Consider the following 15,399-nt stretch of genomic DNA (forward strand, 5'->3'; position numbering starts at 1 on the left):
TTCTCAGAGACCATGATAAGAATAAACAGGAAGTGAATGGTCTGGGAGAGAGAAGTCAAGCTGTGGGCCCCAATCTCATAAACTGAATAAAGACTGGAAAATTTCTGTAGAATTTAGTCTCTTCAGACCCTCAACAAGCAGAATGCCAAAGAAATTCAATTTGGCCAATTCCAAATAGGCTCTTTCCATCTTATAACAACACTTTAAGAAACATACTTAATTTAATTTTTAAGAAAAAGCTACATGATTATTTAAAATGTGAAAACCACATCTAATAAACTGGTGTTGGTTTCAGGACATCTTGTTGCCATCATAGTCCCATTACAAGGAACCCACGACAACAAAGGCTGGAGCTGACTGCAGTCCTGTTGGCCGCTCTTGTGTCCTGGGGGGCCTCCCACCTGACTGGTCCATTAGAGAAACACCCACTGTCTTCCGTGCACTTTGTGACCATGGCCTAGAGGTAGGCACACAGCCGCTCCAGCAGCCCGGGATTCCTATTGCTTAGGAACAGCAGCTCCTTCTTCCCTTCTTCTGTATGAGCTAAAATAGAATCAAACATAGATACTTGGCAGATTTCTCCTGCAGCATTGTTACTCAGCAAAATCTATAGTCAGAGGCTACGTTATCCAAGTTATATTCTGATGTAATTAATACTCCCACGACCTCACTTCTAGACCCTTTATTCAGCCCCCCTACCCAAGTATTATTTTTTCTATGCATAATTTTCTTTTCTTTCTGTTCCTCCAACCAGCATCTAACCCTCCCTCTGTTCCAAAACTATACTCTGGACTTGAAGACCTCTTGAGAAATCTCACCATAGTGCCTCCTAACTCATCATGCTGCAGTGACTTCATACACTCCCCCTTATTCCTCTAATAACCTATCCCATTTGCAGCTAATTCTCTATTATCTAGTGATAGAACAACCTTTCTTTTTCCTCTGCCCCCTACTCCACACCCCCCCAGAACTAAGGCCAAGGATAAAATGAGCAGCTAGAACACTTTCATACACAAATACTAGGACAGGTATAGCAAGGCTTTGGTTTGGTGCTGGAGTAACTTCTCACACGGTTTCAGTTATTCTGTGGTGTCCCAGCACATAAGCCTCTCAATGCGGGTTTCTGAATGCTGAGTAAGAGCCACACCGAGAGCTGGCAGCAACCAGCACCTGGAAACTGCCAGTGGCTGCGCTTGGCCCGACCTCCGCTATTAGCATGAGCACCTTATTCCAGAATAATACAAGAAGTTTAGGGAGAGATATAATGTCTCATATAAATTCAACTTTAACCACCCTCCAACCTCACACTTTCTTTACCATCTAATCAGCCAGGAAGAGGTCAAGATAGAAGGGAAAAAAGCTGAAAAACAAATTACAGGCTGCTCCTGAGGGAAGAAGAGATCAAGGGTCTGACTCAGTGGGGTTCTTCTGTGAGAGGAAAAAATTAAGCAACTGACCTTTCTCATGTTGAAGCCAATTGTTCTCCAAATAATACTGAATACAACCTTCAAATTCCTTTGGGTTATAGTTGGAAACCAGGATGGGAATAAAGGGATCCAGGGTATCAAATCCTTCCTGGAGAAGAAAAAGGATAAAGAAACAGTATTCACTAAGTGACAAACTGCTGTTTAAACACTTTTGAGGGCAAGGGCTTTGCTTTTGTTCTGTTCTACCTGATTTCACATTCTCTGGGCCTGGTTACTGTTGTTCTACCTGGCCACACACAGTATGTTTAAAAAAGAGAGAATGCTTGAGACAGGGGGGCAAGGGGGCGCCACTTATCTGAGAGTATAATGCATAAACATATACGTCTGCAACTTTTTGCAATTCTAACTTCAACAGTCAACAATAGTTTTGATACTTCATATACTCCAAAACAAAAAAAATAAACAAAGTGACAAGGATGGGGGGAAAAGATCCTGAATGGCATATAAATGGAAACAAATGAATCAAATTGTATTTTAAAGTTCAAACATAACACTGAAGGGAGAAGGGAGCTAACAGAAACTTGACTTGTGAACAGAGCGTTTGAACTAAAGACTGGCTCCTGTCTGACTCTGCAGCCCCATGGGCCATGCAGTCCCTGGAATTCTGCAGGCCAGAGTACTGGAGTGGGTAGCCTTTCCCTTCTCCAGGGGATCTTCCTACGATCAAACCTGGGTGTCCCCCATTGTAGGCGGATTCTTTACCAGCTGAGCCATGAGGGAAGCCCAGGAATACTGGAGTGGGTAGCCTATCCCTTCTCCAGGGGATCTTCCCAACCCAGGAATCAAACCGAGGTCTCCTGCATTGCAGGCGGATTCTTTACCAACTGAGCTGTCAGGGGAGCCCAAAGACCCTTAGGCTAAAGATAAAAACTGCTCTAAAACATAGTGAAACTAAATAAAAGGAAAAAAAAAATTTGCACTCTAATGTCTGGCAAGGAATGTCTCCTTTCCAGTCAGGGCCAAGACCCAGGCTTGCTGAGAGCAGAGGCCCTCCCAGTCCCCAGGCTGATCTTAAGAGGAGGCTGCAGAAAGCTGGGCAGCCACCATCAAGAAGGCCCTGCCAGGGGCCAGAACTCCTTTGCCAGTGTAGATTCCTCAGGTCGGGACTGTATAACTAAACCAGTTGCACGTTTTGCTTTTTTAAACAGCCTTTTTTCCCCAAAAATGCTTTGTAGTTGTGTGTGCAGCACTTTGTCCTGATACGTGTGCTGTACAATAAGAACCAAACCTAATATATTTTTTGGGGAAAAAAACAAACCCACTTCTTACTTATAGAGAGGCAAGGGTTAGCAGTTCTGAAATTACTTTTACTATAATCTAAGAATGAGCTAATATGTAAATACACTGTGAATGAGAGCAGAGTTCTTATTATTGGAGATGAGGTTTTCAAATATAGAAAGCAGGAAGGATATAATGAATGCTGTGATGCTAGCCTGGAATTACAAGTATGAGACTTCTGGTTTTTTTAATACAGAGAAACAGATACAGACGTGTGTGCTTATGTATATAGAAACACGTGTATACAGAACATATACACATATAGGTATGTATGTATATATGAATAGTGTATACATCTACTTACTGACTCTGCTAGAGGGCCTAGAAGAAGTGATACCCACATCCTAGTAGCAATAAGTATACCCAGCACTCAAGTCTTGGTTTCTAAATACCATTCTCCTCCAAAATGAACCAAAGCTCCTTGAAGAAATGGCTGATTTTAGCGCAGGAGCATGGAAAATACAAGATGAATCTAGAACATATTCTTGTGCCTAAGGTAAAAGAAGTGCTTAGAAAAGATGGGGACAGAGGAGGAACGGTATGGAGAAAAATGACGACGACATGTTAAAGGGACACAGAAGCCAAGCCAGCTTCAAGGGTACCTACTGGCCAAGTCCGGGACAACTTAAGCACCAAAATAAATAATGACAGTCAAGGTTTGTGTGTGCATGTTCAGTCGTGTCTGACTCTTTGCGACTCCATGGACTGTAGCCTGCCAGTCTCCTCTGTCCATGGAATTTCACAGGCAAGAATACTGGAGTGAGTTACCATTTTCTCCTCCAAGGGATCTTCCTGACCCAGGAATTGAACATATGTCTCTTGTGTCTCCTGGATTGGCAGGCAGATTCTTTACCACTGTGCCACTTTTAGAATCCATTAAATAAGAATCCACATTCTTATGTGTAGCAACAAATATATAAATATATAATGCAGAAAGGAAAATTCTTAAATATAAGAGAGGGTCAACTGATACATTTAGTAGTAATGATGGAGCTAGAAAATATCCATCTTGTAACTGTCATGCAATTTAGGGCAAAATCACTAATGAAAACTAAAACTGCTAAAGGGAAGCTTGAGAAATAAAGTCTCAAAGTATATCTTCATGAGATATTTATTCATTACGAAAGGAAAAGAGTAACTTTGCTAAAGAGAAATCAAGTGGACAGCACCTTAATAGCCAAGTGTTCAAAGTTTATACTGCCAGTAACAGGAGAAATAAGCTTTATGTGCTTTCAGATATTATGCACTGAGAAGACACAATATAACTTCTAACATCCCATATACTCAAGAAAAACACATCAGACAAACCCATAAAATAACCCAACATAAGATAAATAACATATACTCTTCAAAAACAGAGATATAAATATGAAGGTTATAAAACACAGGATCTGCACCAGATTAAAGGAGACTAAAGAGACATGACAGTAAGTACAATGCATTATCCAGGGCTTTCTTTCCCTGTAAAGAATACTAGAAAACTGGCAAAATCAGAATATATTATATAGATAAAAGTCAATGCTAATTTTCTGATTTTGGTAACTGGGATGTGGTTATACATTAGAGTATCTTTGATTGTAGAAAACATGCATATAACGAGGGCTTCCCTGATAGCTTAGGTGGTAAAGAATCCACCTGCAGGAAACCCTAGTTCAATTCCTGGGTCAGGAAGATCCCCTGGAGAAAGGCTAGGCTACCCACCCCAGTATTCTGGGACTTCCCTTGTGGCTCAGCTAGTAAAGAATCTGCCTCCAATGCAGGAGACCCAGGTTCGATCCCTGGGTTGGGAAGATCCCCTGGAGAAGGGAATGGCTACCCATTCCAGTATTCTGGCCTGGAGAATTCCATGGACTGTACAGCCCACGGGGTTGCAAAGAGTTGGACACAACTGAGAGACTTTCACTTTCAAGAGAGAAAACAGGGCATCATATCTCAGGTTACTATCACATAATTCAGAAAAAAAAAAAGATGGAGAGAAAGAGTAAAGCAAACATGGTAAAGTGTTAACATTTCAGAAATCTAGTTAAAGTGCAGAGGAATATGATTTTTTTCCAAGTCTGAAATTATGTCCAAATATATATATGTGTGTATCTTCAGACAGAATGACTAAGGTAAACAAACTTTCCAGTGATCGGACCTTTCCCAGCAACTCCTGGGGCAGATAGGCTTTCCGGGGCTTAAAGAGAGACCCAGTCTGGCTCACAGTCAACACAATGGCACCTCCTTGCTGAAAGAAAGGAGAAAAAGCTGAATTTCAGCAAGACAGAAAAATGCATTTTAATCATCTGCAGATTTTTTTTTGGCCATATAGAACAGTTAAATGGCAACTAAATTATTAATTTGCGATTTGACTCTGACAATAAATTGCTACATGATCTTAAATTTATCAAAATCCTCTCCAAAGTTGGTAAGAAATAAAAACACCTTGAACAAATGCACTAAAGTGAAATTATGCCAATATTTAAAAAAAAATGGTTTTGATTAAGTGTACTCCAGTCAAGTGGTGAGATAAGCCAAATTACAGACATTAAATAAGATAGAAGAACTTTCTGTCCATGTAATTAGAGACTGGTAAATATCAACAATGAAGCAATCAAACATCTTTAAAATGAAAATACATTTTTTTTTCTGAAATGTGTTAGGCATTCTATGTACTTACCCAATCATTTTTCACCATTTTCCTCAGGTTGTAAATAAGGGCTAGTTCTTCTGGGGCAATCTGCGTATTGGTCAATGTATGAGAGGGAGGAGAGAGGAAGAGAAGAGAACATTGCTTGTTTACTTGGATGCTCTCCTGAGACAGTTGCATTGACAACAACCAAAAAGTCCTCAACTGGGATTTCTCTGGTGGCCCAGTGGTTAGGACTCCGTGCTCTCACTGCCAGGGGTCCAAGTTCAATCCTTGATTGGGGAATTAAGATCTCACAAGCCATGCAGCATGGCCAAAAAACAACAAACTACATAACCGTGTACCTGGAGGTACAACTCTGGGATAAGCTACGTGGCCACTGGCCCTCAAACTGCCATGCTTCTGGAAATTAAAAACAGTGGAAAAAATAACCACTGCCCCAAACCACTTATTTCCTTGATGCTTCTGATCGTCTCTGCTAAGAATAGGGAACATCATTTTGAAAAGAGAATAGAGAAAATTGTGAAAAGGAAACACAGCTTTTGCTGTCATGCTCTTGGTGTTCAGTGGATGATAGAACATGGCATCACCTTGTCCTTCTGATACATTTTCACTACACATCTTATTTCATATATTCCAAAAGCAAGAAAATACGCTGCCTGGTTTAAAAGGCTATTTCCCAGTCTACGTATATAATGATTCCTGAAATCGGAGAAACCAAAATAGAGAAACTTAGTGTTCCTACCAGGCTTTTATCTTCTCTTTTCAGTGTGGTCCTTCCCCAGAGAGCATTGACTCCATCCACTGCCACCAGGAGGCGAAAAATACCCTGAGAACTTTGCCTCTTTAGCTCTTTAAGCACAATCCCAACTGCATCTGTGGCATTCCTCACTCGCATTATGCCCTGTAGGGGAAGAGAGACAGTGGACTGCAGTTCTACAAGAGGCTGTCTCTGGTTATCCTAGAGTACATGTTCAGTCTTTTTTTAATACCTGTTCAACTACTTCTGCCAGAGGACTGCCTTTCTCAGTGCTTTCTCGCTTATTCCAGACATACGTGTCTTGAACTTTTATCTAAAAATAAAACAAAGACCCAAAAAGGCCATTTAGCCTGAGGATGAACCCATCCCTAGCTAGGAAGGTAGGGTAGGAGGTTAAGGTTATTAGTAGTCAGCTTTGATCTATTTTTCAAGCCGAGTAAGAGACCTCAGCAGGAAGTGAATGCTTTCTAGCCCATTTCAGCCTGGAGAATAAAGAAACACAAGAAAAAACATAAGGGATTCTGATTAAAAAGGCCCAGGAAAAAGCCTTGCTATCTGCATTTTTAACAAGCTCCTAGGTGATTCTGACTTACTTACATCAGAGTCGAAAACCCCTAGCCTAGAGACTGTGAACAAGAATCACTACAAAATAAGTTTACGAATGTTTCTGGTTCCTAAAAGATCTAATCTGGAAAAAGTTATGTAGTTGAAATGTACGTTAGAGGATTTTAGTCACCTTGGAAAAGTCAAAGAATCTATCTGGACTTCCTTTTGCTACACACCGGATGCAGACAGCTTACTGCTGCCTCTATTTCCCATGCATAAAAGAGTTTCAGGGTATGAACTCGCTGTGAATAAATGTATCAAAGAAATAAAAAATGGTATAGTTATCCCAACTACAATATTAGTTCACCATAGTCTGCTGGTACTTAGGGCACAAAGAAGATAAAATCTTAAGGACTGTCCAGCACCAAACTTCTGGGAATCTAGTCACCTGACTCAAGAAACGCTCATTTGCAGTTTTGAAATTCTTCAGCCAGATTGAAGCCTCTAAAGGTTGGTCAAAGCGCTGTTTGTTGTAGGTGGACTGCAGAAGATCCCGGCAGTTTTTGACCCAAAGATGAGCTAATCAAAAGGCAAAAGAAGACAAACTAGGTAGGAACTGACTGTAATCAACTCAAAATACTCCATGCCTCTTTCTGTTACAGGAGATGACTTTAGATTCCCATATATATTTCTTAAAGCCTTCCTGCTTCAGAGGTTTATTTTTTTATTTAGTCCATCGTAAATATTATCACTATACACAATACACAAACAAATGGACTAAAGGTCACCTTAGCTTCTTGGCAGTGTTAGTTGGAATATGTCGATGCAAACAATACTGAACAAGACAAGGAGAGACAGGGACTTCCCTGATGGTCCAGTGATTAAGAATCTACCTGCCAATGCAGGGGACACGCGTTTGACCCCTGGTCTGGCAAGATTCCACATGCTGCAGAGCAACTAAGCTCATCCTCTGTAACTACTGAGTCTGCACACCGCAATAAGAGAGGCCACTGCAATGAGAAGCCCATGTACTGTAACGAAAAGTAGCCTCTGCTCGCTGCAACTAGAGAAAGCCTACACACAGCAACGAAGACCCAGGGCAATCAAAAATAAATAATGTATTAAAGAAACAAAACAAGGAGGGATATGTATCAAGTGTGAGAGATTAATTTCCAAAATTCATGCTGACAACCCAGAATGCTGACAAGCAGTACCATGGTGAAGGCTCTGTGGGTCTCAAAGTTGTTAGCTGATGGCATAAAGCCTGTGGTGAACACAAAGGTGGGAGTTGATGCTCATGGGCATTAGGTAACTACCAGAGGACTGCTGGGCCAAAATACTTCATTCTTATTATCAAAAGGTTCCCGAACTAGCTCACACCAATCTGCCTCTGGAGCAGAGACCTCTCCCTTAGTTGTCAGAGCCCTGACAGAAAACTGAAGTCACAGTGCCACCACAGGGACAGAGTGACTAACCCCAACACAGCGAGGGGAGGACGCTCTTACCGTCTGGGATATGCAGTATCAGCCAGTCCTGTTTTGCACAGAAATGAATAACATGGCAGAGACTGAGGGTTTTTCCTGTTCCCTTCTCGCCATCTAAAGCACTCGCTGTTAAAGAAAACACTACCAAGAGGGACACTCCCGCTGTCAACAAACAAAGCATTTCTTCTTCCCCACGTTTGAGGGAGGAAAGCACTGGCTCAGACAGCCCAGGCAAGTAGGAAAGGATACAGAGGACGTATCGTACAGCTGGATGAGCAAAATTGGTGTTTTTCAGGTAATGCAGAAGCTCGAGGGCTGGTTTCCTTACCATCAGGCAAGCTTCATTGAATGTCTTCACCTAACAAGATGGGAAAAGAGGGAGGAAAGGGTGGGGCTGGAACTTCTAGCCAGTTTTTGGTAATATACACCGAGCCTAATACAGCAACCATAGAATCAAACTGCCTACTTCTCATTTGTTCAGTTAAAGGATGTTGGTATTGAATTTGAAAATTTAACCATGTAATTTAGCTAAAAATTAAAACACATCATCCCACACCAAGCACATAACAGTCAGCTTTTGATTATTTCTGTAAATGAAGCATTAGTTGATTGAAATTTACAAATAATTGTGACATCTCATAACATAACTATGCAAACTACTTAAGGCTGATACAAATATTACAAGTGTGTAAAATGCTGAACAAGGTATCTGATACATGGTAATCATCAAATAAATGTTAATTCTTTAAAATTTATTTTTATCTAGTTCTTACTGTAACCACCTAGACTTTTCCCTGAACTATATATGTACCAGCTCAGGTTTGCCCCAGCTATGAGGCCATACGTGACAATACCAGCATATGGATATATCACAGAACTAACATACAAAATTAATTCCTTTTTTAAAAAAATTAATCTCCTTTTTGCCACCAGGAATAGTTTGGTGGAAAAATTTGGGAAGCAGTGATATGTGTGAAAATGGTTTGCAAATAAAGTATTTAATAATATGTATTGATAAAAATAAATAGCTAACAAATACTACTCACAAGTATGTCAGATAAGGGTTAAAATAATGTTGTTGTTGTTGTTTTTAAATCCTAACCAAACAACTGGATTGGAAAAGGACTTTGACATGTAAGTTCAAACCTAACAGAAAGTGAAAACTTCAAAAACATGATACAGATAGTAAAACAGAAATGCCGTTATTAGGCAATATGACAGTACTAAATACACAGACAATAGTGAGGGGGTTGGCTTTTTACGGAAATGGAAGCTATGGAAAGAAAGTATGAGTAATTCCCTCCAAAGCACTGGTGGGTAAGCCATTCTGAAAGCAACCTAGGATAAAGTTAGACCCTCAGAACCATGTTAGAGATTGCACTATGAATGTCTTGGAACAGTTTAAAGTAATGATTTCTTCTAATTGTGTCCTATTTCCAAACAACAAAACTTTTGATGAGAGTCTATGCTTGAGAATTAGCTCCTTTACTGGTGTCTCATCTGATTTCTTGAAATAAAGCACACTGAAGAAATGACATCCTCTGACTTCTAAATATCACCTGCACATTCAAGTTTGATAATAAGAAGGAATAATTTCTGAAACTGAAAATAATTGAGCAGGAATTAGCCAGAGAACCAGTTTTGCCAATAAACCCTGCTTCCAGTTAATTGAATTCTTTCACTGGCTATTAAGGCAACCCAAGATCACATTCTTTGGGTTGACGTTATGACTACAAAACTATATTTTCTGAAAACCCATAAGACTGAAGAACAATGAGTGATGCATATCTAATTCATATATTGTTTCTGACTCATGAATACGTTTTTGTTTTTCTACACATGTTAACTATTTTCAGGATATTTTGCTAAAGCAAATATTAAGCTAATTTTTAACAATTTTTGAAGGCTGAAGTTCGTAGAAATCTGTTGGTAACACAAGAAAAAAGAGTGGGGTATTATTTATTTACTTAAGAATATTTTGCCTGGCTTCGAAAAGGATTTAAATTGGTTAACTTCAGATCTGCTTAAAGTAATAATAGTAACAGCACTATTCACAAAAGATAATCAATAGCTGAATTTATCTTTTTGAAGATTCAAATTAAATCTTGTAGTTTTCTACTCATTTAATTCTACGCCTCTGCCATCAACGCCTTGTGCCACAAGCCCCCTCCAAAACCCTCCCGTTGTGAGCACCTGCATTGCAAAGCGAGGAGGCAGGCCGTGGGGGAACACGGTCTTCAGCTCTTGGACAGATATGCTGTAGTGCCGACCCACATGCTGCTCCCCGTGCTTGGCCTAGGGAATGAAAATGCAAACAAGTATAACGGAGAGTGACAAAGACTTTAAAAAAGCGTCAAGGGCTTTCTAGACTCTGCTGAGGAAACAGTTCTCAGAACTGGAAAAGATATTCTATTCTTTCATATCTTATCTTAGACAAAAATGTTCATTGTTGTCCCCAAATCCACAGTGCATATATTGAACATAAAGCTTATATTGGCCCGAATGATGCAGTCAGTTGCTCAGCAACATAAACCCTAGATGTGGAGGGAGCAGAGACAATTCTTGCCATCTGGATTCTTCTGTGCTGTGTATAGAGATGCTCCAGTCACGTGACAAGATCATCTGCATGCCACTGTTGCCATAGAAACCCCAGAGGAACTGGCAGATAAAGGGACTACAATTACAGGGAAAAGCTGAAAGGCACTTCAACGACTTCATTCACTTATCCTGTTTCATTTTGTGCTTGTGAAAGTAGATGAACGCTAGAGACATAAATACAACACACCCTGCTGAGATGGTGTTTTGGGTAATGAGTTATGTTTTTTCCATTCCACATGTACAGCATATGTTAAGATGCGGCAACTCAGAGGGCAAGGGTAGGAACAAAAAGGGAGAGAAAAACTATTGGTTCCCTTCACATTTAGGCACAGATCACACAACTAATTTCATTTATAAGAGGCAACAATAATACTGAGGAATGAGAAGTAAGTGTTTAGCCTAATGGGACCTGAAGTAGAAAATGCAACCAGATTGATTACTAGGAAGACTGTGTTCTCGACCTGCCCTGCTATGTGATCCTGGGCATGTAAGTTGATTTCTTAGGATTCTCCAAACCAGGGTTGGTAAACTATGACTGGCTATCCATTTTCATAAATAAAGTTCTACTGGAGCACAGCCATTGGTTTATGGCAGAGCTAAGTAGCTGTAACAGAGATCACTATGTAGCTGTAACAGAGATCACTCTAAAATATTTATTACCTGGTCCCTGAAGGAAAAGTTTGCCAACCCATCATTCAGTAAGATCAATAATAACTACTAAATTTAACTTCTAAGATATTGAGTATTTAAGTGTTTACTAGGTACCCACTCTATATATAACAAAACTGATAGCATGAAGTGAGTTCAATGACAGACATTAAATCAGAACAGATACAGACTGATCTGCCTGAGTTGTATTACTAGAGTGTCAGACAGGGATGGGGAAGATGAAGGTTCCAGAATGCTGTCTCAGGTACATTGTCTGACTGTATGTAAATCTGCTTACCTTCCTTTGGTTTCAGTTTTCCTGATATATAAAACAATGGCAAACAAATTATAAGCCCTGAAAAAAATCCATATACATATTAGCAACTCACCGGATCGTTCTCAAGGGTGCGGGAAATAGCTCTGGGACTCTCATTTGGAACCTGGTTATTCAGATGAGCAACAAGGCACTGGGGTGCCTGGGTCCCTACGTGCAAAAAACGTCCAGGGTCCAACTATAAAAGAAACCGTTTTAGTTTTAAATTATTAGGGTTTTTATGCTTACTGAGGTTTAAAGCCATATCTGCAACAGGGGAAAATATTACCAACATGCATTTTAGTTTTATGTAAAACAGAACCTTGTTATTATTTATAATTCTCTAAGTCCAATCACATTATTCATACTCTGAATCTGTTCCAGCTGGTGCTGCTATGTCTGGGCACTGTCCCACATGGAAACAATTCCATTAGAGACTATTCAGGAGTATAGCTCAGCCATTAACAACTAGACTCAGGAAATTTCTTTTAATGCTCTTGCCCAAAGTGATGAATGGTGGCCAGTATTGTACAATTCCCAGCTGTCTAGTAATCCTAGTCACCTCAGTTATTAGGGGATTAGTGCAATGTTCCTATTTGTCAGGTATAATTACACTTCCTGCAACAATGTGCTGGCTAGCTTTGCCCTGAAATAAAGAATCTTTCATTAAGGACGAGTAATGAGGGAGTGTGTAAAGCATCCAGCTAAGTGAAAATAAACTGCTCTACAGGCAAGTTGGTGAACTGCACATGGAAACCTCAAAACTGGGGGAAGGCTGGGGAAGAGGATGCAATTTCAGGAGATAAATCTAAGAAAAAGCTAACTCTAACTGGAGAACTCCTGAGCTGAGTTAGGATAACAGGCATTGTTTACAAGCAAAGAGATGCCAGTTACAAGAGAAAGATTAGAGTATGGATCCAGCAGAGTCAGGAGGAAAGGGATGTGAGAGATGGTTATATTAAGGGAGTTTCTTGCTAGGTCAATAGGTAATATGAAAGCTGCCTGTATTTATATTCAGTCTCTCTAAGCAGCTGCATGAATGCAGAAAATGTATATTATTTTTATACTACCTTTTGTAACACTTTTATCCATTTGTAAGACCTTTAACTCTGTAACAGCTTTTTAACTAGTATCTTTGAATCTTTCACAGTCCAAAAGATTTGTCCTCCGGAACAGGTTTCACCTTCAGCTAATGAAAACGTTGGGATGATTCTCTATTTATGTTAAAATAAGTCTCAAAGTCCTTAACATGATAATTAAGGCCACTGCTGTAAGTTCAACCTACCTTTCTAGTCCCACCCCTTTATAAAGTCTATACTCTAGCCAGCCAACTGTGCTAAAACATGTTATTCAGTTTTATGCCTTTATAATTCTGCTCATTCTACTTCAACTTCCCTCTCTCCCTATTTAAATCTTACTCATCCTTTAAGACTCGTCTCAAATGTCATATCCTTTGTGAAGATTTGCCAGACACCTCCAGGCAAAAGCAATTATCTTTCCCTCTCTATTGATAGCACTTTCTTTGTACTGCATGCATTTTTACTCTGCCTGTAACTACGTTCATGGTTTTCATTAACTGAGTACCTAAAAAATGCTAGGCAACACATACACACATTATTTTTGAGCCAAGAATCCTAGAAGATAGGTAGAGTATTACACTGTTTTATTATGAGGGAAATCATGGTTCAGGGAAGTTAGATAATTCTGTCTAAAGTCACTGAGTTGGGAGGTTTTGAAACCAGAATCCAAATCCAAGTCTGTCTGACTCGAAAGTCTTTACCTTTATTTATCTTACATGTAAGTTTGTCTCCCATTTTAGGCCACACACACTTGGAAGAGAAGGGACCAGGTATTGCACATCTTTGTATCTACTTCTCTGAGAATCTAATGCACCAAAAATGCTTCATGCTCGTGCCCTGGAATAAAAAATCTTTCTCAGAGACACGTGATGGGGGAGTACAGAAAGCATCAAGCTAAGTGAGACTAAACCGCACTACACTACAACTTGGTGAACTGCACATATAAACCTCTGAACCAGAATTCGCATACATTAATATTGAGTTGGCCAAAAGGTTCGTTCTGGTTTTTCTATAACATCTTATGGAAATTTTTTGGTCAACCAAATATAAAGTAATAGGGTAAAGTAATACAGTTGCTCCAATTTTGAGGATGCAGAGACAGCAATGTTTATCACATATCTAAATACTCTAATCTCCCAGCTTCCTTTGCAGATAGATTGGGGTCACATAATGTGTTCTGCTAATAAGCTCTAAATGGAAATAACTTGGGTCACTTCTAGTCAGGAAGCTAAGAATGGGTAAAAATTCCCTTTTTCTTCTGCTGTGGCAAACTTAAATCTACAATGTGAGATCAGTTCAGTTCAGTCACTCAGTCATGTCCAACTCTTTGCAATCTCATTAACGTAGCCTGCCAGGCTCCTCTGTCCACAGAATTCTCCAGGTAAGCATATTGGAGTGGGTTGCCATTTCCTACTCCAGGGGATCTTCCTGACCCAGGGACTGAACCTAGGTCTCCCACTTTGAGAACAGATTCTTTACCATCTGAGCCATTAGGGAAGCCCCCATATCTGCTTATAAACCAATTTTTATTTTTTGGCTGCAGCGCAGAACATGTGAAATCTTAGTTCCCCGACCAGGGATTGAGCCTGTGCCTCCTGCAGTGGAAGTTCAGAGTCCTAACCACTGGACAGCCAGGGAATTCCCTGCCAGTTAACCGTTTCGGAAATATAGCAACAGCAAGAACAAAACAAAGCACAGACACAAAACACACAAAAAATACACAAAAAACAATATCAAGTGCTGAGTTAAGCCAATGAGAATTCAAGGTCTGTTACCTCAACGTAGCATCTGAACAATGCACCTTACTATTGATAAAATTTTTTCAGTTCTACTGCAGAGAAAACATGTCTCCAAATAAAGTAGCATTCAAATGGAAAATTATATTCAAGGACCACAAGGTGGTGCTATTTTTACAAGAAACCTATGACATTTTAGTTAAGTGTTTTTTTGCAGCAAATCAAAAGCTAACAAAATGGACTCCTTACTCCTTAGTGTGATACATGGCATCACCTAGCTAACCTCTCATTTCCGGGGTAAACAACCACCTGTACAACTGCTTCTGCACTGTTCCAGAATGAAAACCATGCAGTTCTTCAAAGAACAGCATTCATGAGCTAATAAAGGTTACTCTAAACCAATCTACAAAAAGCATAAAAATTTTCTCAGACATTCCTCTGCAGTTTGGACTCAAGACTTTCTTGTCTGCTATTAAGGAAGAAGAAATTGTAGCCTTTTAATATAATTAGTTGGGCTAGAGTCCAACCATTTGTTGATATTTCCTTTCATTTTGTTTTATAAAAAGGGGTTATTTTATGCATATAGGTTTGTCATGAATCTCTGGGGAAAAGATGACTCCCATAAGAAGAAGGACTCCTTTTTAATGAAATCTAATCTGCAATTAAATGATCAGATGGGAGTGGCTAAGCCCTTCTGCTCAGTGCTCATCCTTCAGGATTTAGCTCTTTAGGATTTCCTCTGGATCCTACTAATCCAGTTAGGTGCCTTCACCATACTATGACAAAATCATTTAATCATGATTCTGCTACTGGATTTTGAGGTCTCAAAGAAAAACATGGG

The 15,399-nt window shown here is 39.8% G+C and overlaps 1 protein-coding gene across 4 annotated transcripts in view; it reads right to left on the reverse strand.

The window, feature by feature from the left end:
- Window positions 1-202: 202 nt before the first annotated feature.
- DAP3 (death associated protein 3) overlaps window positions 203-15,399 on the reverse strand; it is a 36,052-nt gene continuing 20,855 nt past the window's right edge. For all 4 annotated transcript variants that reach the window (XM_043875886.1, XM_043875887.1, XM_043875888.1 and 1 more), the window contains exons 3-13: window positions 11,820-11,942; window positions 10,378-10,479; window positions 8,434-8,542; window positions 8,206-8,298; window positions 7,149-7,279; window positions 6,387-6,467; window positions 6,140-6,298; window positions 5,425-5,484; window positions 4,903-4,992; window positions 1,458-1,575; window positions 203-543 (exon numbers count right to left, since the gene is read on the reverse strand). In XM_043875886.1, the coding sequence (XP_043731821.1) occupies window positions 458-543; window positions 1,458-1,575; window positions 4,903-4,992; window positions 5,425-5,484; window positions 6,140-6,298; window positions 6,387-6,467; window positions 7,149-7,279; window positions 8,206-8,298; window positions 8,434-8,542; window positions 10,378-10,479; window positions 11,820-11,942 (1,152 nt within the window). In that variant the 3' untranslated portion in view covers window positions 203-457. The remainder of the gene's footprint in view (window positions 544-1,457; window positions 1,576-4,902; window positions 4,993-5,424; window positions 5,485-6,139; window positions 6,299-6,386; window positions 6,468-7,148; window positions 7,280-8,205; window positions 8,299-8,433; window positions 8,543-10,377; window positions 10,480-11,819; window positions 11,943-15,399) is intronic.

The sequence above is a fragment of the Cervus elaphus genome, chromosome 20 (assembly GCF_910594005.1).
Source record: "Cervus elaphus chromosome 20, mCerEla1.1, whole genome shotgun sequence".
Lineage (NCBI taxonomy): Eukaryota > Metazoa > Chordata > Mammalia > Artiodactyla > Cervidae > Cervus > Cervus elaphus.